Source organism: Chanos chanos, chromosome 5 (genome assembly GCF_902362185.1).
Source record: "Chanos chanos chromosome 5, fChaCha1.1, whole genome shotgun sequence".
NCBI lineage: Eukaryota > Metazoa > Chordata > Actinopteri > Gonorynchiformes > Chanidae > Chanos > Chanos chanos.
The window spans coordinates 48,538,315-48,560,814 of NC_044499.1; the positions used below are offsets into that span (position 1 = coordinate 48,538,315).

At 45.7% G+C, this 22,500-nt stretch overlaps 1 protein-coding gene across 1 annotated transcript in view; it reads right to left on the reverse strand.

Annotated features, from left to right (window-relative positions):
- Positions 1–22,500, reverse strand: part of usp54b (ubiquitin specific peptidase 54b) — a 47,964-nt gene that overhangs the window by 2,990 nt on the left and 22,474 nt on the right. The window contains 14 exon segments of the mRNA XM_030775134.1: positions 161–1,131; positions 2,951–3,107; positions 5,702–5,821; positions 6,840–6,998; positions 7,324–7,451; positions 8,898–9,507; positions 9,696–9,872; positions 10,521–10,689; positions 10,797–10,946; positions 11,381–11,527; positions 13,689–13,794; positions 18,493–18,575; positions 19,046–19,159; positions 21,357–21,491. Of these exon segments, the coding sequence (XP_030630994.1) occupies positions 161–1,131; positions 2,951–3,107; positions 5,702–5,821; positions 6,840–6,998; positions 7,324–7,451; positions 8,898–9,507; positions 9,696–9,872; positions 10,521–10,689; positions 10,797–10,946; positions 11,381–11,527; positions 13,689–13,794; positions 18,493–18,575; positions 19,046–19,159; positions 21,357–21,491 (3,226 nt within the window).

Below are 22,500 nucleotides of genomic sequence, written 5' to 3' on the forward strand. Positions count from 1 at the left end.
ACACACACACACACACACAAATAGCCCTGGACACTACCATCAACTGGATACAAACCACTAGCAGCAGACGCAATCATAATATAATCTCTGACATAGTCGGTTAGTGTGTTTACCTAATTCCTGTTGCTATGCTTGACACGGAAGGGAACTTATGACTCATTTTATGGCCCAGGGCTCAAAGTACCTGCTCTGCCAGCTCGGCTAGGGCCCGGTCCTGCTTGCAGACTAGCCCGGTAAAGCGAGTCCAGCTCAGACAGCTCCTGGTCTTCAGGCTCCTTTGGTTCCAGCTCCAGAGTCAGGGCAGGCTGGGAAGTGGAGTACTTAGCGACGTTGTTATTTCTGGAACTGGCAGCATGATGTGGGGAGAGAAGTCGTCCAGTGATGCTAGAAGCATAGGGACCATAAGAAGGGGAGGGTCCTTCCGGATGGTTCTGTTGTTCTGATGGCGTCTCGTAGGTCGTGATGACGGCATCAGGGCGGTCCAGGCTCCATGAGGACCAATGACAAGCGGAGGTGGGAGGGGCTAACCTCGAGCTGGAGAGGGATTGGACGGAAGAGTGCGACTGCAGAGGAGTGCGCAAAGGTTGCCAAAAGGGCGGCTTGGGCCTTTCCTGACCTTTCTGCTCAGGCTGTGGTGATTTCGGAGGGGCAGGAGGTGTACTGCTTTGATGGGAGCTCCAATCTGGGCAGTCGGAAATGCCCTGTCTCTGAGGGGTTGCAGAGGAAGCAGAGGGCTGCTGACGCTGGACCTGCTCTCTGTCCTCCCCTAAAAGGCTCCAAAAGTCTAAGGGCAGAGAGGGCAGGGAGATAGCCAGGTGTTTACGGATGGGTCGGATCTTCACGCCAGACGCCTGGAGCAAATCGGACAGTCTTATGCCTTCCCACTCTCTCTCTTCCTCCTGCACTGGCCAATCAGTGCCCTGACCGTGGCCTTGAGGGTGTGGCTGAGCTGGGGTAGGGCGGGGACTGTTGACTGATGGGCGGTTCAGGGGACGAGAGGGCGAGTTTAAACAGGAAGGGAGTGGCTTTGTGTGGAGAGGAGAGGGCGTGCCAAAGGCGGAGTCCTGATTGGCTTCCCAGACCTCTTCCGGATTGTCTGTCAGCAGTACTTGGACCGGGCCAGGCTGTTCACTGGAGGGTGAAAAGAGAAAACAGTGATTATGGTCAGAAGTTCTTCAGTCACTAAGAAATGCTCGACTGTTGGGTTAAAACAACAAAACTCACAAAAAAAAAGCCACAAAAACAACATTTGTACTTGTTCAGTGACTTAAACATACAGAGACACGATCTATTTATAATTCACATAGCTTCTAGTTTAGCACAGTTCGGCAAGGTGAATCAAGGTCAAGTAGAACATTAGGAGAACATGCAGTCTCACACACAATAAAGAAAACATCATAAAAATAGACATCAGTATTCAAATACATCACATACATGTAAAACTTCTGGTTGATCGTGATGAATAGAGGTTTATTGAGCAAGTTTTCTATTATCACAGTCTTTAACCGTCACAGAGGCGTGACGTTGCCAAGGACACTTTGTTTAAAAAGCAGTTTGATCACCACAGTCAAGGAGACCAACGTCATTCCCACCACTGATCATGCAAGGATTCTCACACACACACACACACACACACACACACACACACACACACAGAGGTACACATACGCACACATGCACACGCACAGACAAACACACATGTATACACACACACAGAAAAAAACACACACACAGGCATAGACACACACCACACACACACACACACACACACACACACAAAAACTAACTCCATGTTCCGTTCATAGTGACCTTGGCATATTTTCTAGTCACAGTGTAAACCAGGAGACTGGCAGCAAACACATCTACGAGTCTCCCTGACCGTGACAGCGTAGGAACGAAAAGCCTTTATCTGCATACATCTCCCTGAAACAGCACAGTGAGTTAACTCCTCTCACAGATTCATCTACACACCCGTCATCGTCCCATTTAAGCAGTACGGTTTTGACGAACAGGCACATTAAAACATACACTCCTCCATTCCCTAAAATAAAAAAAAAAAAATTAAAAAAACTGTTATGCTCCTCTGAATATGATAATGCCATCGACCCTTATAAACGCAAACCATTTGACTACATATGTAAAGTTCTGTTGTTGATACAAAGCAGTAGCTCCACAGGACGGGTCACTGTTCCCACGCTATTGGCAGGAGGGTAGAATGAAGCAGAGGAGGGGGTATTAATCCTGGGTAAGTGGAAGCAGGGAGAGTCATTTAGTTGCGTGTGGTGTAAATTGAGCCGCCCCTGAAGGCAGCATGCCTGAGAGCGTGGGGTAGAGAGGGGAGTTCATTGGGAGGTATCGTCGCAGGAGTAAACATCTCTGATTAATGCGGTCTCGCGCATGCACCCTGTAAACGCTCCTGAATCTCAACCTTCGGTAATTACCCGGAGAGGGCCCCGGCCAGGTCAGCCTATATATCACATCAGCGCCTTTAATCGATCGCGAAGGAATGAGGTTAAGAAAAAAAAAAAAGAGAAAAGAAAAGGAAAAGAAAGAAAACAACCGCCTTTTGCATTCTAAATCGCTGCAGTTCCGAGTAATTTTCCACAGTCAAAAGTTCCCCTGCCCTGGGTACCAGACCTGGATACAGTTCGCGATCTGAACAACAGGCCAACTAAAATTAAGAACAAAGAGAGAATCTAAGCAAACACGAAAACATCCTAACCCTGTAAACCAGTTCCCATCTGCGAGATGACTGTGACTCCAACCGTAACTCAATAAGGCGCTGGCACACAGAGTCATTTCAGCTAATTGAAGAAAGGGAAAGAAAAAAAAGGTAAAACCTCATTAACAGACACTCAAGCACTGGGGAACTGGTATTTGGAGACAGGAGGAGCGTGGAACACACACGGAGAGGGGGGGGAGGGGAGGGGAGGGGGGGCAGTAGTGGTACCTGGAGAGCCCCATGGGGCGGCCGGGCTCCTGATCCTGTTGCATGCGCTGCTGTAGACCCCGAGCTCTCCCCATGCATTTTTGCAGTTTGGCTTCGGCAGCGACAGTCCTGCTATGAGTGTTAGCACTGCCCTCATGCATGGAAAATCTTAGTTTAGCTACAAATGCAAGGGAAAAAAAAAACCAAACAAACAAAACATAAAGAGAGAAAAACGGAAAGGAAAGCAGAGGGAAAAAAATAAAGGAGAAGAAGAAGAAGAAGAAGAAGAAGAAGAAGAGGAAGAAGGAGAGAGGAAGAAGGAGGGAAGAAGAAAAAAAATAAGAGACAAAATGCAGAAAAGAAGAGCTGAGTTATGAGGGACTAGCATGCAGAACGTTTTCTTTGTTACAGAAAGGACAAAGTGTTGAGTTTTGTTTTGTTTTTTTTCTTTTAAATAAAAGAGCAAGAGGAAAGGGGCAAAGTGGGCTTCACCCACCTTACACCCAAGAATGTGATTCTGGTACAAGTTCAATAAGCAAAACATTGTTTTAGGGCTTCGCAACGCGTGAAGTCCAGAGAGCCAACTAACGTCCACCGAAGAGACGGAGGAGTCTGTCAGTGACATCCACAATTGTAAAAGTGTTAGATATTTAGCGGTGTAGCTCCCCGTAAAAAAGAGGGGGAAAAGAAGACAACCGTACAGTGGACTACGTCATAAAGAAAGAAAGAAAAAACATTGCTCAGCATTGTCCAGCGTTTTGCTTATTGAACGTACCCCTATTACATGAGTGACATGTCAAATAGAATTAAGAAAGGTAACAGTATGGAAAAGCAGGAGGCTGCTCAGGTGACCAACAGGAGAGAAACCAGCGAGTCGAAAAAGTCTGTTTTACTCTACGCTCTTATTGGAAATATTTCTCTTTTTTTTTTATCTCAAGACGAATAGCAAAGACAAATTTGAGCATTCAGAATAACAGAGACGCATTTCTGAATGGATCCTGGATGCTTTAGTTTCTCTCCTGTCTGTGGCTGTTACATGGGGGAAAAAAAAAAACTGCCTGAAAGGTTAGGTGTTGCCATGGTTTCCTGGGACTTGCTTTATTAAGAATTGAAATGACAATTTACCGTTTATTCTCCCTTTCACATCACAAAAAAAAGAAGCTATTTTCAGAACATTTTTTATGTAAACACAGCTGCACTTTGCTTTGAGTTCACTGCCAATGACGTTTCCATTTCTACAGAGCTGAGGAGAAATTAAGAGTTGGCAGCATTGACATAGACAGGGAGGGTGGGGGGCAGTCGGGAGGGTGGGGGGCAGTCGGGAGGCGGGGTGGGGGGGCTTAGTAAGAAGTTACGGCAGCCAATCACAGACCAACGACATAGAAAGCAGGAACAGAGGCAAGAGCAGACACACAGACAGACGTCGACAAAAGGACATAAATGGGTTGAGGTGGTGGTGGGGGTGAAGAGCTGGAAGGGGAGGGGGGGGGCAAGTTGCGTGAGAGAGAGAAGAGAGAAACCAGTGATGGGATTACAGGGTCACCACAGTCACTTTAATCTGGGCCAGCCTCACAGGAGAACATGAGATTGGTCTCCATCGCTCTAAATCTGCTCACCTCAAAGGTTGAGAGGCTATGACTGGCCCGAGAGCAGGTGAGTGACAGGTGGACTTTGAAAGGCCTAGGGGTCAAATAGCCGACGGGCAAAGTCCCAGAGAGATGCGTAAAAGTGAAACAGTAAACCGGAGAGTGGAGACGATTATAGAAACAGGCTTTCCCTTTTTTTTTTGTCTGTCTCCCATTAGGTCTGAGAAGTCCACCTCAGGAGCAAGAACACGGAGAGAGAAGACACGGAGGGTTTGCTGACCTGGATAGTGGTTTTGAGTGGGGCATGTTCAAAAATAGCTCTAGTGGAGAGTTCTGCATGGCTGGGATTGTTCTCTCCTCATTAATCATTCAATAGATCTGCCAAAGCTTTTGAGAAAAAAAAAAACACACACACACACACACAAATGTTGTTCCAGGTTGTAAACACCACTACTGACCAAAAAAAAAAAAAAACATTTCATCTCCCGTTTAAGTTTGGACAATATGAGGAAGCGTAGACAAGATGTAGAAGCAATCTCACCTCCCTACCTATCTCAGAGTTGGATTCAGACCCTTCCCGTTGGTTAACGGTTTTTAAATTCCGTTGAGCGGAATTGAACGGGGGACAGAAATATTGCGAGGTGGATTTCGTAGAGGATTTTACTTTCCGGGGCTTTCTCTGCATTGTTATCCCGTAACAAGCCGGAAGGCCCGCCTGAACGGCTTTCTGAACAGACAATCCTCTCGCAGAATTAGATCATCTAAAAATCACCGGAGCGAAGCCCGACCCAGACCCTCTCACAGACGTGACTCTACGGTCCCCAAAAGCGGACTGCCTTTCAGCGACGTAACTGCCCCTTTTCAACGATACGGCCCTTTTTAATGCGCCGTCACCTGACTGCTAAAAGTGTGCCATGGGGTAAAAAAAAAAAAAAAAAGGAAGGAAGGAAGGAAAAAAGAAAACGAAAGAGAAACTCGGAACGAGCAGAGGACGGGATGGGACGACAAAAAGCGAGGGGGGGACATTAAGACGAAGGAACAAAGAGACAGCACACACAGATTACCTACACCCACCTACACACACACACACACACACACACACAGGGTGTTGCAGCGCGGGGAGCAGTAGAGGGTGGTATTAGGTTGTGGGCACAGTGGCAGGCAGAGGCAGGTTAAATTTACTTACACACAGCGTGGTGAGAGAGAGCGAGTGCGGCGGATGTATCCCCTGCCTGCTCTAGCCGTAGTGACTGCTCTAAGAGCAAGTCCACCTCAGCCAAGCAGCGCTCAAAATTGCCCCTTTTCCCTGCAGACAACACACCAAGGGCAGGGTGCTGAGAACACACCCCCACAGCGACCCAGCATGTTCCCTCAATACACACACACACACACACACAAATCAACACACACAAAGCTCAGTCTGTACCAGCACGAAAAATGTCACAGTTATGCACAAAGATACACTAAACAACACACACGCTCACACACACATACACACACACACAAAAGCACACAGACTTTTGCCTCAAGAAAACACATACACCTTGAAAAGTGCCCAGATACTGCAAAGGAGGGAGGACAGTGCAGTTATGTGGCAGTGTATCATACCACATGAATGTGCATCTGTGTGTGTGGCTGTGTATGTGTGCGTGACAAGTATTGCAACTGATGGTTCTTGGCAGTCCATTTTAATCCTTGCTGAAAAAAACCCTTGGTCACCACTCTTTGGTTTTACGTGCATCAGGGCCAGTGTAATTCCACCGGCTCTTGCTTGACTGTGTGTTTGAATTAAACACTGTAGTGCTGAAAATGCAGAGGAGGCAATGCAGTGAACCACAACACACATTCACACAGCAGTCTGAAATCAACAGGATATGACACGCCTACAGGAGGGTTCTCACACCCCTCAGGTGCCTGTTGGGGCTGCAAATGGCAGTTCAGTCACCCAGAATGAGAGAGAGAGAGAGAGAGAGAGAGAGAGAGAGAGAGAGACAGAGAGAGAGCGGTACAAAGAGAGAGAGTCATTCAGCCACATTAAATTATTCTCTCATCTCTCAAACTTCAGTGATGTTTTCGTAACAAGGCTCTAAAATCTAAGTGGGCCTGTAACACACAAACACACACACACACACACACACACTCGCAACCACTGCTTCCCTCTCTCTCTCTCTCTCTCTCTCTCTCTTGCTCTCTCTTTCTCTCTCAGCCTCTCTCTTTCTCTCTGGGGCTCTCTCTTTCTCTCTGTGTCCTCTGATTGCTTTCAAGCTCTCAGTCTCTCTCTCTCTCTCTCTGAGTGTGTGTTGGTCTTGACTGCTATTATTTACCCTGGTGCTGTAATTCATCCAGGTCCATGAACTTGCTGGGTTTGGGGTTGAAGCCCATGGCCGCCTCTCTCTCCTTTTCTTTTTTCCGCTGGAGCTCCTGCTGTCTGGCCCGACGAGCCACCTCCTCCTGCAGCTCATCCAGCTCGCTGCGACCTTCGCCTTTAAACACACACACACACACACACACACACACCAGAGCGCACACACGCATACACACACATACACAGACACAGACACACACACACACACACAGACACACACAGACACCAGAGCGCACACACGCATACACACACATACACAGACACACACACACACACACACACACAAGAACACAAACACACACACACATTTAAATATCTGACACCTTCCCCTATAGCTTTTACGTAAAGTACTTGGATGTATTCTTTGAACAAAAGCCAAATGACTGTATGTAAAATGAAATGTAAACGTATTTGCGCGGGTGGGTGGGGTCGATCTTACTAACCAAAGCTGATGGGACTGCTGCTCCAGCTGGGTGATCTGAGGTCTTGGAGGATGGCACTGCTGCTTTTGGACTTGGGCACTGTGCGCCAAGAAGGCCCTGAGGTCAGAGGTCTCTTCGGTCCAACATCCCTGAGGCAGGAGAGAGAGAAAGAGAGAGAGAGAGATAATCAACAGAAACACATTTAATACACTCGACGTCAATCTTCGTGTCAAAATTTGCATGGCTACATCTCACTTGGGGCCACATTTACAAAACATCATTAGCATAGGGTGACCTTATTTGTATATGCATAAGCAACAACACCATTAATGTATGTATAAATACATATATACGTGTGCGTGCGTGTGTGTGTACGTGTATGTATGTGCACTTCTGTTGAGGATGTATTTCCTGTTCAGTGACATTTTTTGAAATGCAGAGTGGGATTTGGGTCATGATGTTGTAATAAAATCCACAGAGAGAAAAGAATGTATTATCTCTGCAAGCTAGTGCTGAGGGGGGGGGGGGGGGGGGGGGGGGCATTTTCAGACCTTATTTAATTCTCCCTGGGTGGTTTCTATGCCTCTCAGTCTAACTGTGACTCCATTAGTTCCAAAGGCATATAAATAGATTTGCTGTTATTTCAACATTCTGTTTCAGTCAGAACTTCAAATATGAGTTGTCAGGCGTTACAGCACTAAGTGCTGCATTTGAACTTTAAAACAGTCGCTACAAACATGACCATTACGAGCATGCTAGATATAACTGTAAATGTACTACATCAACAAGAAATATGTTAGGAGTTTAGATGACTGTATATGATGAATTATGCCTAAATGTAAATACAGTTTGTATTTGATACACACAGCGCTGCACTAAGTATTAACTCACTGACTCTGACTAATTCTTCAGCCTTTCCCCAAATGCACAAGAAGCTTTGTCAGCTAAAGCTAGTTAAGGTATCCAGTTCGCTGTTATGGGTAAGTGGTGTCTTCTCACAGAGTTTGGGCAAGTGGTGAGGTCAGAGTATCCTCTGAGGTTTTATCAGCAAGACACTATGAGGGTGTTTCTCCTAAAGCTCTATAAAACCACCTCAAATGGTGGATGACGACTGTGGTGTGTTCCAAATTCACACATGAACAAAAAAATTTTAACCAAGCTGGGGCTCAAATTGCCAGCCATCCCATTATCTGTGTGGAAGATACAAAACCAGACACAGTGATCTATCTGACCAGTTGAACTGTGTTTTAAATATATTGAGTGTTTTTCAATACTCTTTAGGTTTGACTGTTAACATGTCAATAAACAGCGCTGCTAACGGTTGTCATGCTGGACAGCTGCATCAGCTAACTCATAGCTAGCTTTTTCCAGTTTGTCAGAGGAATTAACCAGTATTCCAAATGTCTGCCAGCACAGTGTTCCACTGAATCCACCTAATTTTATGAGCTTACTGGGTCTCTGAGCTCTGTATTATGGATAGTCGTTCATCATAAACGTAACATCAGCTAAACTAGCCATACCTAGCTGTAAATGCTCAGAACAATAATTCTGACCTTTATGTAACGTGTGTTAGCTACAGGTGTAACAGGTGTTACCTGTGTGCTGTTGCGCTGGCGTTGTTTTCGTTCAGGGGCATGTCCATGCTCACAGGGCTGGTACTATTTCTCTCACTGCTCTCATATCCGCTCTCCATCCTCTGGATCAGCCGTGGTTGGTGCTCTATCCCTCGCAGCGGAGGAGGCACCGGCAAACGTTCTGCCGCAGATTCGGAAAGGACTGGCGCCCCATCTGTCACATTAACCCCCTCCGCGCCCGGGCCCTCTGCACCGGCCCCTGCGACCGGTTCGTTCTGTGGACCCGTGTCCTCGGGCACAGGGGATGCCCCCAGTGTGGCGTAGGCTGCTGGTCGGTGTCTCTCGCGGCTGAAGATACTGTCGATGTTCAAGGCCTCTCTCCTGGGCCTCCAAGACGGCCTGTAACGTCCTCCGGAGGAACTGGATTTCGACTCACTGCTGGTGCTCTCGTCCTCCCAGTCCCGTCCTCGCACCCCAGCCTCAGAACCCCCCACTCCGGAACTCGACGAAGAGGAGAGGGGTCGGCTGTGCATCATGATCCCGACGGTCTCCTTATAGTCCTGCAGACGCCCTGTGGAGCCCGAGGGTCGAGGGTTGGACAGAGGAGTGGACGGCTCTTTCAGAGCATCACCTGTGCAAACGCCAAAAAGAAAGAGATCGTTTCTGCCCTTAGCTTCGGTAACACCGCAGCTAGCCTTAGCGTAGATTAAGGAACTATGTGTGCAGCCAGCTCGCGAGTCGCGTTGCGTTGTGTCGTGTTGTGTCGTGACTTGACCTGTGTGTGGCTAAGAACGTGGCTGAGAACGCAATCTTCCCAACCTGCTGTATCCATGCTGCTCTGGGAGCCGGCGTTGTCTGGGTTACACACCACAGTGCCCTGAGAGTCGGAGGAGATGTGGCTGGTCGTAGACTCGTGGTGTGAGCGGGAGTGCCTGTGGCTGTAGCTGTCTGTGGATGAATCCGTGCGCGTGTCGCTGGAAATGGATGGCTCTCGTCCTGAAAGCATAGCAACGCAGTCACCGCGCAATTCAAGGAAATTCATCTGGGATTAAATATTCTCAGAAGTGCTCAGCGAAAGATTTTAAACATTAAGAGTTATGCCAGTGTCTTTCCCTCTTTCTCTCTCTCTCTCTGTCCCGCTCTTGTTTCTTTTCCCCCTCTCTCTCTCTCTCTCTCTCTCTCTCCCTCTCTCTCTCTTGCTCTTGCTTTCTACTTCTCTTTTCATGGGATCTCTGTGTTTTTTATTCATGCTCAATCTCCTCTGCCTATTAGACTTTTTTACATGTTTCATCGCTCTCTGTCTCCATCCTGCTCTGCTTTCTTCCCCCTCACTGCATTACCACATTCCTTATTTCTCTCTCTCTCCCTCTCCCTCTCTCCTCCTCTGTTTCTCCCCACTACTTCATTACTGCTATTCTTCTTCTTTCTCTTCTTCTCTCACTCTCTCTCTTGCTTTCTCTCTCTATACATCACATCATTACTTATTTCTTTCTCTCTATGCATCTCACCCCTCCCTCATGCTTCCTCTCTGCCCATTAATTCATTACTTATTGCTCACTCTCTCTCTATCTCCCCCTCTCCCTCTCTCTCTCTCTCTCTCTCTCTTTCTCTACGTCTCTGTCTCTCTCTCATCTCCTCACGCACCAGAGTCTTCGCTGTCGTAGCCAGCCTTGCTGCAGTGTTGCAGGTCGAGTTGCGCTGGCACATCTTGTGAAGACACTGGGGTCCCGCGAGGGTCAGCGTAGAGCAGTAACAGAGGCTGATAATGGCTTTTTATACACCGCGCCACCACGTCCTTCCACTTGGGCCCAATCTGATATGCAACGCAAACATTACAGCCCAATTAGCTTTTCATAAGGGAGGATTAGATATGCAAACAACTTGGAGTCCTGCTGCACTTTCAACAGGCGTCGGCAGTACCTCTTTGACGTGCGCGTCATCGAAGTACATCCACTTGCGGATCTTGGTCTGAAAAAAGAAGGTGGAGTAGTGCTTGCCGTAGTAACACACCATGCCCACTAGGTAGAGCTCTGATTGCTTGGCCCGGTCGTCCGTCACCCTGTAGAACAGCTGGAGGGCAGGCACAGAGGGGAGAAGAAATTAGCTCAGACGATGCCTTACACGACTGTGGCTAATTTGCTATTCAGATGTGTTGAAAACACTAGGCTGTGCCTTAGCTATTCTGCGGTGAACCCATAGCCGTCAGAAGATTTATCGCCTCATCAACAATAAAGAAGGGCATTTTGACTTATAAGATCAAAGTCATGGTTTTATGAATACACATGTCACTCTGCCATGTATCCATAAACAGGAGATTACTGGTTTACCACTCTCATGAGATGTAATCTTGTAAACAAGAAACTGAATGATAGAGCAGCTGCAGTGGGAATACAAACTCTTGCAAAAAAAGAGTTGTTTTTCTTAAGGAAGGACCAGAAGGTTCAAGGCAAAGGAGTCAAGGTGACAGAATCGTGTGTGTGTGTGTGTGTGCGTGTGTGTCTTACATCCCCCAGGCGTAAGCAGGTGCCCAGGCTGTGGATGACATCCTCCGCCAGGTCAGAGTGATCTGAGTCCCACACCAGCCCTATGCTGATGATCTCAGGGGAATTCATCAGAACACGACGAATCCTCAGCATCTCTCCACAGTTACTCTGAGATACACACACAAAGGAAAGAAGATCAGCACAGCGTGAACGTGTGTGTGTGTGTGTGTGTGTGTGTGTGTAAGTGTGTGTGTGTGTGACAGAATGTAATTATGTGAAGGGGCAGCATAGGATGGAATGGGTCACATTAGTCAAAGTACTGCAGTTTGTGTGTGTGTGTGTGCGTGCGTGCGTGTGTCTTTGTGTGTCTGTGTGCGTGTGTGTATGCATGTATGTGTGTAAGTGTGTGTGTGAGTGACAGAATGTGTGTATCTGAAGGGGCAGGATAGGATGGAATGGGTCACATTAGTACGGCAGTTTGTGTGTGTGCGTGTGTGTATGCATATGTGTGTGTGTGTGTGTGTGTCTCTGTGTGTTTGCGTATGCATGTGTGTGTGTGTGTGTGTGTGTGTGCGTGTGTGTGTGTATGTGTATGCGTGTGTGTGTGTGTGTGTGTGTGTGTGTGTCTGAATAGAGACATATAAAGAGCCCTTCAGTGTCTTGTATTTGCTCTGCTGAGGCCTTATGTTCAGCACCCACTGTTCTAGAACCATCTCTTTGAGTCATCACCCACTGCCGTGCCGCTTGGCAAGGGCTGGTGCGGAAACAGCCGGAGAAAGCCCCGGTAACCAGCGTGACTGCCAGCCCCGGCTCGTCAGTCAGAGCACAAAAACCAGCTCCGACACCGTCTTTGTGGTCACAGAGAGCAGGTTGGCACAAGCTGGCACCAGACCTGGGCAGGAAGGAATTATACAATAGAGCCCAGTTCTCAGACCAAACAGCTCCCTCTCTCTCTCCTCTCTCTCTCTCTCCCTCTCTCTCCCTCTCTCTCTCTTCTCTCTCTCTCCCTCTCTCTCTCTTCTCTCTCTCTCTCTCCTCTCTCTCTCTCTCTCCTCTCTCTCTCTCTGCCACATAGACAGCAATGACTCACAAAAGCAGCGATGCTAATGGCAAACACACCACGAGACAAACACCCTGTCCCATTCAAGATGTAAAACCATCACTGTGGTGCCAATTCAGCTGAAAAAAAAAAAAACAACCAGGCAGAAATTCTGAGAAAAGATGAAGTTTTCCAGAGAGGGGAAGCAAAGGAGCACTGGATAAGTATTCATGACCATCCTAATCAGAGACGGAGAGGGAGGCTTTCACGCTCATACTGAGCATCATTGTAAAGCGTGTGTGAGGAGAAGTCGTGCGAGGAATAAGTGAATCGGTCGTTGTTGGGTGCTGGGCTGATCTGGCCGGGCAGGGCGGAGGCTCTGTGTGTTGTCGCTGTTGTTTACGGCAACATTCGGCGGAAGGGACAGCTGAGGACTGCGCTCATTCCAGCTGTCACTCTGAGACCCAGTAAAGACAGCCTTTGTGTCGCCACTTAGCCTGTGTGTGTGTGTGTGTGTGTGTGTGTGACTGTGTGAGTGTGTGTGTGTGAGTGTGTGTGTGTGTGAGTGTGAGTGTGTGTGAGTGTGTGTGTGAGTGTGTGTGTGAGTGTGTGTGTGTGAGTGTGTGTGTGAGTGTGTGTGTGCGAGTGTGTGTGTGTGTGAGTGTGAGTGTGAGTGTGTGTGTGTGTGTGAGTGTGAGTGTGTGTGTGAGTGTGTGTGTGTGAGTGTGTGTGTGAGTGTGTGTGTGCGAGTGTGTGTGTGTGTGTGTGTGTGAGTGTGTGTGTGTGTGTGAGTGTGAGTGTGTGAGTGTGCACGTTCTAGAGAACCATTGTCATATAAGGCCAGTAAAAAGGGCCACAACAAAACAAACACATATGCGCAGAGTGACACTCGAACACAGAGCTCCGAAAAACACGACTAGCTTAATTCTAAATCAATTTGTGAAGCGAACAGGGCTCTCCACCCCTGCATTAACTGTTCACGCCGGGGTTTTCTTCAACACAAATCCTCAAGTCTCATCAGTGTTCACGAGCACATGGACATATCGCAAGCAAAAGGTCACGAGCAGGTATCTGCATTGTATAGTATTCAGAGTATGTGTATATCAAAGAAAGAGTCTGTGTGTACTCATGTAGTTGGAACGCTACACGTGTGTGAGTGTGTGAGTGTGTATGTGTGTGTGTGTGTGTGTGTAGGTGTGTGTGTGTGTGTGTGTGTGTGTGTGTGTAGGTGTGTGTGTGTGTGTGTGTGTGTAGGTGTGTGTGTGTGTGTGTGCGCGTGCGTGAACTCACCGGACAGTTGCGGAGATCGCCCATCGTGCTGGCGTTGCGGAGAAGCTCCCCGAACATGTCGGGCGTGGGCTTCTCCCTGCACTCCAGCATACGTACGGCCTGGTTACTGCAGCAGAGGGGCGAAGAATACAGACGTGTCCTCAAGCACCAGTTTTACGCTCGGACTCACTCTTAACATGAGACTGAACATACTTAGTCTCGTCATCACGTTAATTATTACGTCACATGGTCACTGAATCCATCAAGCTGTTACTAATCACATCAAACTCTCACTAATCATAGTGCCAAACTGGTGATGCTGGCATACCGTTACCATTCAAACTATCACTATGGTTACCAGTCATACATCATCATTCCTGAACACAGCACCTGGTTGCTTGGTCCCACCATCCTGGTTCTAATTACAATTCAGAGCAACTGTTTTTTGTCATGCTTTCGTTATCATAAATCACTGTTACTAAGCTCATCTAATTCTGGTAATTATCATTCTTTATTGTGCAAGACAGCACAGTGTTGTCAATCACAGGAGTGCTCCCGATACACGGCATAATAACTGAATTCACCACGCAATTCAGCCCTACTAATCACGTCTCTGAAAATGCCTGAGGTCGTTATACTGTAATGACGTACAGATAAACTGTTAGTAACTGCACCCTCATGTTACTTATCACACACAAAGAACTGCTCATGACACCTCAAATGACAAACTGTTAGTAATCACTACTCACTGTTACTTATCACAGGTAAACTGTTACTATTTACACCTTAGTGTAACTTTTATCGCAGACATTTTTTTTTTTTACTTATTACACTGTATCACTACTGAACTCAAAACGCCACTATTACTAATCATCTCATTTTATTTCGAATCTCTCTTCAGTTTGATTGAGAACAATTTTCTTTTTTTTTTATCACAATAACTCTACATGACATAACATTACTGAACACACTCTCCTGTTAGTCGTACCTCATCATTATTAAATTCAATACAGGTTAGACTTGTCATAATCAAAGTCCAGGTAAAGATGAATTTCTCTTTTTGTAGATTTTTTTTTCAGATTGGTACTGCCTAGAAGGGACTGAAACTAAATAAAGTCATGCCTTGTCTCTCTAATCTATCACAGTTTTACATCCAACAGAGCAGACGCCTCAGGGAACCACCATGTGGATGTCTGTCAGTGTGTGTGTGTGTGTGTCTGTGTCTGTGTGTCAGTGCGTGTATGTGTGTGGGCAATGTTTCCTTGCACAAATCCAGATGATATACATCAAGATGTTAGAAGCATATCTTCCCTCTTATACTGGCTGTCAACATGTCCTCATGTGAGAGGGAAATTAGCTCAGACAGAAGCTTCGGGGGCTCATGTGTGCACACACATGCGCGCACACACGTACACACACACACACACACACACACACACACATACATACACTCACACTCACACTCGCACACACACACACACGTTGGATTACTGCACTTTAATGTCAGACATTGACACATGTACTGTCTGACTCAATCAAATGTTCTCTTCTAAGCACCAAAAGTCCTAAACATGAACAAATTCCATCTTAAACAGTCAGCATGTAACTGTCAAACACAACTCTATTTCGATTTAATTCAACGCATTAGTCCACACCAAAACAAACGGAACACAGCGGTTCTGTAAATAAAAGCATATGTAGATGTTGGTATTTCTACACTGATAAGGACAGTGCAGTATTCCCTGAATGGCTTCATCGTTTCGATGAGAAGGAGGTACGATGTCAATCATTGCCAAGATTCCATCAGCGAACGCTGCAGAGAACTGGACTTGTTTTAGGCATTATCCGAAAGTGACTGATCTTGTGAATATTTTTGCACTCGCAGAACCCACCACTCAGCACTTTTTACACACTTCTAAATAACCTCTTAACAGTTCTGTCATTTTAGAGGCCATTCTTCTGAAGAAAAGTTTGAAGTTTATGTGTTCTGTCCCGTGAAATATGATGGCAATTGGACACAATCTAAGTGCGATACTGGAAGGACAAATAACATTTATCACTTGTACACCACTCTCCACACTGACACAGCACATCTTGCAATCTCAAACCTGTCCATTTAAACAGCCATTCTTTCTCCAAATTTAAACCAAGAACTTAGGCTTGTTCTGGATGACATGTGGTATTCCAAAGCACAGTGTGATAAAATCTATAATCTTAGTACAGCAGCAAGTACTGATGAAACAGATAACAGGTTTGAAATTGCTGACAGGTCAAAGTTGGATTATGTTATAGGGTAGTGACCGCAGGAATTTAAATGCCTGAAGTTACACGTTACACAGGTTTAAACTGTTTCAGCGCAATGGAAAATAGTGGAGATCTATGCCAACAGCTGAATAGAAATCCTTATGCCTTAGGCTTTACTCTAGTGTCTAATCTTTCATTTTACGTGTTCCTTTTTAACATGAAAAGTACACTTCATAGCTCCTTTTCTCTCTTGAGCAAAATATGAGGGTCAAATTTGGCGGCAACGACTATATTTTGATGATTAAAACTGGATCCAATTGTGCAAATTTCTTTTTTTTTGCTGTAAGTCTTGCATATGTTTGTGTGTGTGTGTGTGTGTGTGTGTGCGTGTGTATGTGTGACTAAAGCACCCTGCTGTGACAGTGTGCGTGTGTGTGAGTGTGTGTGTGTGTCTCCTCTGTGGAACAGGCATCTAGTTCGCAGGAGGGAGGGAACACATTGTACTATCACTTACTGCCACACAGTCATGCGGCCAGGCACGCGATTTACTACCCTGTGTGTGTGTGTGTGTGTGTGTGTGTGTGTGTGTGTGTGTGTGTGTGTGCGTGTGTGTGTGTGTTCATGTGTGTGTGCGCCGCGAGCAGTAATTTGTGCTCAAAACTCTGTGGGCATTAGCACCTCAGCATCCATCAAAGCCTTCTAGAATAGAATGGGCTTCCAGTCTAATAGGTAGTCTGATAATAGATTCTTGGAGTGCCTTTCAACACTTCCCAAAGTGCTTTACATGTAATTGGAGTATCTGTCCTCTGGCCTAACCAATGCATGACACCTGGGTGACGTAACAGTAGCCAGCGTTTGACTAATCATCTCCTCTCTGCAGTGAGAGCCAGGGGTTTGATATAAGGGGGGTAACAGTAGACACAGTGTTTTATTAACGAGCATCAAATTATTTTCACAGCTGTTTACATTGTTAATTAGATCAGGGACGCACCAAAACAATTACCGATTCTGTGTCTAAACAATATCCAGAACATATTTCAGCATTACCACATTACTGTTTAATGCAATGTATGAGAAAGCTCTCTGGGTTTGAGTGTGAACTGTCATCCAAGCGCCTGCGCTGTCTTTAAAACGCTAACTTATGAGAAAACTGGTTCAAATGATAGAATATATCCAAGGCAAAATCCCTGTGGGTGATATTAAACACAGCCTGAGAGATGTGTAATAAATGTTTTTTTTTTTAGATATGTGTGCATTTGCCTTGTGATAAATTGAATAAAAGGAAGGTTATTGTTGGTTAGCTGATTGAGTTATGAGTTATTGTGTGAAATAGCACAGCTCTTCCCCAGAGCCTGCAGTGTCCTCTGAGACAATACATGTACAGAGGCAGTTCTGATCTAAACTGAGAGAGGGAGAGAGAGAGAGAGAGAGAGAGAGAGAGAGAGAGATTGTGTGTGCGTATGTGTGTGTGTGTGTATGTGTTTGTGTGTGTGTGAGAGAGAGAGAGAGAGAGAGAAAGAGAGAGAGATTGTGTGTGTGTGTGTGTGTGTGTGTGTGTGTGTGTGTGTGTGTGTGTGTGTGTGTGTGTGTGTGTGTGTGCGTGTGTGTGTGTGTGCGTCTGTGTGTGTGCACGTGTGTGTGTGTGTGTGTTAGTGTGTGTGTCGGAGGGAAAGAAGAAAGCAGTCAGGGCAGGAGCGCTTACAGTTCCTTTACATCAGTCAGCGGAGGGGACGCTCCTCACTGGTCTGAGATGCTCAGTGACAGCTAATAACCTGTGATATAGAGGGCCATTACAGATCTCCTGGCCAGCCAGGCCTTAGACTTGACTTGGGGGCTCTCTCATTCAAGGAGCGGCAAGAGACTTGTTCACCTCTAATGCAATTCCCCATCTCCACAACAGACACAAAACCACTTCACTCCAAATCAATGTGACTACACCTATCACACCTCCCCTGTTCTCTACTAACACTCCATCACTGTGGGCTTTAAATCTGGCTGGGTTATTCTCATTCGATCAGCTGATTTTAGACGGTAATCAAACGGTGACATGCCAGCGTCTCTGAGACGCTGGAAAGGTTCTCCTAAAGTGAATGCCAATCTTTTCAGCCAATGAAAAAATAAAAATGTTTTGGACATATTGCTTATTGACTATAATCTGCAAATTGTATAATTTTTTTAGAAACCTTAAGAACCACACAGAATAATTGTGTTCCGTGGCCATCTCATAACCATACGGTTCCACCAATCTTTACTCAGCTCTCAAAAAACAAATCTTACTCAAACATTCCATTTGAAATTCAAAAATGTTCTGCAGCAGTTTGGCTTGAAATGTAACATCTAAGCAGCTTTTTTTTTTTCTCTCCATACAACACAGATTTGTAGAATGATGTTATAATGTTTATTTGTTTGTTTGGATGTTATATAACAGGAAATGCTTCTGTGTGTGTGTGTGTGTGTGTGTGTGTGTGTGTGTGTGTGTGTGTGTGTGTGTGTGTGTGTGTGCGCGTGTGTGTGTGTCCGTGCGTGTGTGTGTGTGTGTACTTGGGAACTCTGAAAGCTTGCATCACGATACACCACTTACCAGAGAGAGGTGGTAGAGATATAGTGCACCATCTGAATAAAGGGTAGAGGGTCTGATGTGGCTCCACAGCTGTTACACACACACTGAAAATAAATAAATGACAAAGAACAAACAAACAAACAAACAGTCAAATGTATGTGTACATATACATATACAAACAAACAAAGACAAAAAAAAGTAGGATTACAGATTAAGATTGAGTGAGAGGGTGGTATGTATACAGTGGTATAAAAGATTAGTTAGTGGCAGTGGTATGAGAGATTAGTGTGTGTGTGTGTGGGGATGGTGTGTGTGTGTGTGGGTGGGGTGATGTGTGTGTGTGTACATTATATTCATTACATTGCATGCGCTAAAATGGAGCATATATTTCCAGTCCTAACTTCTGAAAAAACATTTTTGCTTTGTTTTGTTTTTTAAAAAGACATGTCTGATATTGTGTGTGTGCGTGTGTGTCTATGTGTGTATGTGTCTGTGCGCGTGTGAGTGTGCGTGTGTCAGTGTCTGGGCATAAGTGTGTGTGTGTGTGTGTGTGTGTCAGTGTGTCAATACTAACCTGTTCGAAGAGAGTCATCGCGAATTTCTGATGTGGGATGCAGTGTTTGGCTGTACAGATGTCCTCCTTGGTCTCATCTGAGATGTGAAAATGAATTCGCATCAGGAGATTCTCCTGTGAGTTAAAACACAGTTTGCCTCAGTTAAATCAACCCCCAAAGAGTTTCTACAATCCAGACCTCAAGTTTAGTGTTTATCAGCATTCAGCACAGTCAAAGCAATCATGAAAGCATCCGTTTAAAACAATGCAATCCCATAAGTCAACGCTATAGGTTTTAATGGATGTGAAAGGACTGAAATAAAGTCTGTGTGTGTGTGTGTGTGTGTGCGTGTGTGTGTGCGTGTGTCCTTAGGGCCAGTTGCGTTGTTTTATGTGCGTAACGTATCAGACATCTTGCGTAATCGGTTAGCTTTCTTCATTTTCCAACGTCAGCACTCTCTTCATGTTAATCTGATCACGAGCAGGGCGGGGTATGGCGGGGCCGGGGGGGCGGACACATCTATATTTCATAAGATTCTTTCTGATCCGCCGGCTGAACAAATTCAAATTCAATCGATCAAGCTGCCAGTTCCTTAACCCGGAGGTCCAGGGCTGAGGAGGAGCAGCAAGGAGACAGAGAGGAGGAACATACATCACCTCCTCTTCTTCCTCCAACAGACTCTTATCTCTCTCCATCCCATCAAATCTAAAAACTTCCAACGCTTCATCCACTCACTCGCACATGAGGAAATTACAATTTCGTATCGGCGGCACTCCACTGCTGTTAACTTTACCACACTTCAAAACGTGCATTCGGAAAAATACAAAAAAAAAAAAAAAAAAAAGAAAGAAAAACTATAAATCATAAGTGCTTTTAATGCATGTAATTTCCTGCTCAGATAATAGTGTCATTATTTACTACACAGAAGTGCAGATGAGCAGAGCGTGATGAAGGAGGGAAAGAAGGAGGCTGACACGCTCAAAACGGACGCATGTGTGGAGTGGAGCTGTCAAGTACGAAGAGAGTGAGAGAAAAAGAGAGTGAGAAAGACACAGAGAAAGAGAGAGAGACAGAGAAAAAGAGAGAGAGAGAGAGAGAGAGAGAAAAGAGAGAGAGAGAGAGAGAGAGAGAGAGAGAGAGAGAGTGAGAAAGACACGGAGAAAAAGAGAGAGACAGAGAAAAAAGAGAGAGAGAGAAAAGAGAGAGAGCGAGAGAGCGAGAGAGTGAGAAAGAGAGAGCGAAAGAGAGAGAGAGAAAGCACGACAAGCCCCTGGCCTCCTGCCCAAGACGATCTCGTAAACGAAACAGCCGAATACGTACAGTAATCAGTGCTCTGTACTCAGAGCGCAGAGAGAGAGAAAGAGAGAGAGAGAGAGAGAGAGAGAGAGAGAGAGAGAGAGAAAGATCATCAACAGGACACAGGGAAAAGGGAAGAGGGCCTCTGTATTGAAGCAGAGATGTTAATTGTGTTAAACAAGACTTTGATGATGCAGCCTTTTGTACCCTTCCCAGAACCCTTTGCTGCATTCTCAAATCTATATCTTAAAAGTCCTGACATCTACAGTACTGACTGAATTTAAATGGGTATTTAAAATAGAGCCAATCAGAGACCACTCTACGGGAGCTATCTTGATGGGACAGCTTAGCTGCTCACTTGTGAATGATTGTTCAATTGCTTATTTGCTTAAAAGCAATTATCTGTATTGATGTTTACCCACTGTGTCCTTTAAGGGAATAAATGTGAGATAAACGGAATCCATGGCCCTTAATCAAGTACAGGCGAATAATCACCGGGTCTGGATTAGACAAGCGAACAGGTAAGAGAGGACAGTAGAGACGAAGGCTCGGGGTAAAAAGTCTAATGACCGGGTCCTGGTCTCCGCTGAAAGGTCCCTGATAAAATTCAAAGGACTGAGCTGATCGATAAATGTACTGAGAGAATAAGTCTCCAAGTCATGATAACAACAACAACAACAACAAAGAATGCATGCATCCAAAATCCTGTTTAACAAAACGTTGCAAATGGGTAAAGAAAAGGAGCTAGACATCAGAGATCAGAGACGTGACAGACACTGTAAACTAAGTAATTAGATATACTATAATGATACGGCATAACTATTCCAGTTTTTTAGACAGAGTGTAATTCAGTTGTGTTTGTTTCTTAGTTACAAACTTTAAAGCATTACAAAATGATCTACACACAGCAAAAGCACTTTCTGGACAGTCTTAAAGTTAGGAGGTCAAAGCGATTAGAATCGGAAGAGAATCAAACAGAAGAAAAGAGATAAAAAAAGATAAGCGCGGAGGGAGAGATAAAGAGGCGGGCCTTACGAAGCACTCGGCAGCGTCGTCCATGATGCCCAGCTGGAAGCGTTGTTCGTCCTGGAAGGTCTTGGCCAGCGCGCTGCGTAGGGCGTCCGAGGGAAGAACTTTCTCGCTGCTGTACTGGAACTGAGCAAAGATGCTCTGCAAAGACAAGAAAAGTCATCAACGTTAAAAAAAAAAAAAAAAAAAAAGAAGAAGAAGAGTTGTACGAGCGAGAGGAACCTTGGGGTAAGAGAAAAAAAACAGCTTTCATCAGCAACATAACTAACTGGATCTCTAAACTGACAGCATCCACCAAATGCACTAACACACACACACACACACACACACACTCACACACGCACACACACACACACACACACACACTCACACGCACTCACACGCACACACTCACACACACACACACACACAGGTACACGCACACACTCTTCAATAAGACCTGTCGATACTCAGAGCCAAGATACTCCAGAGGCATGCCTTAGTAAATTAAATTTGTAAAGAATATAACAATAACACACCACAGCGTTCAGCCATAACACGGTCTACACTTAAGAACTGAAAGATCTACGGACTCCTCCACGAGGAGGAATTCTGTGGAACAGAGATGCCCTTCAACAGTTCGATTATATAGGAAGGACAAGGGTTTTTTTTGTTTTTTTTTCACGAAAGCATTTTCGTTAGCAGGTTGTGAGGAAACTTCAGCCTATTTGCGTTCAGACACTTAAACAGAAAAGCGGGTGAATAAAAAACCAAGATATAATCCATTCCCCTGTCAGTCACCGCCATTTCTCTCACAGGGAGCCACTGAAAACTCACGACACACACACTCATTCAAACTCAGCGATAAGAGTCACTGAACATTAGCATCTGTCACCCGGTTCTACTGACGCACAACCGCGTCTCAAACATCACTGAGAAACATGGACATACAGAGACACATATATGATGAAGCTCCATCATGCCCATGTGCCGGGTGGTGGAAGGGGTTGCGCTGGGAGGGGGGGGGGCAGTGTGTGGGGGGGGTGCGTATTCCCTTGAGAAGGGTGGGCTTGTAGCATTAGAACAGGTAGTGCAGTATGCTGACTGCAGCATTGCACCAAGGAGAGTCAGGATGGAGGGAGGGAGGCTGAGACGAGAGAGAGAAAGAGAG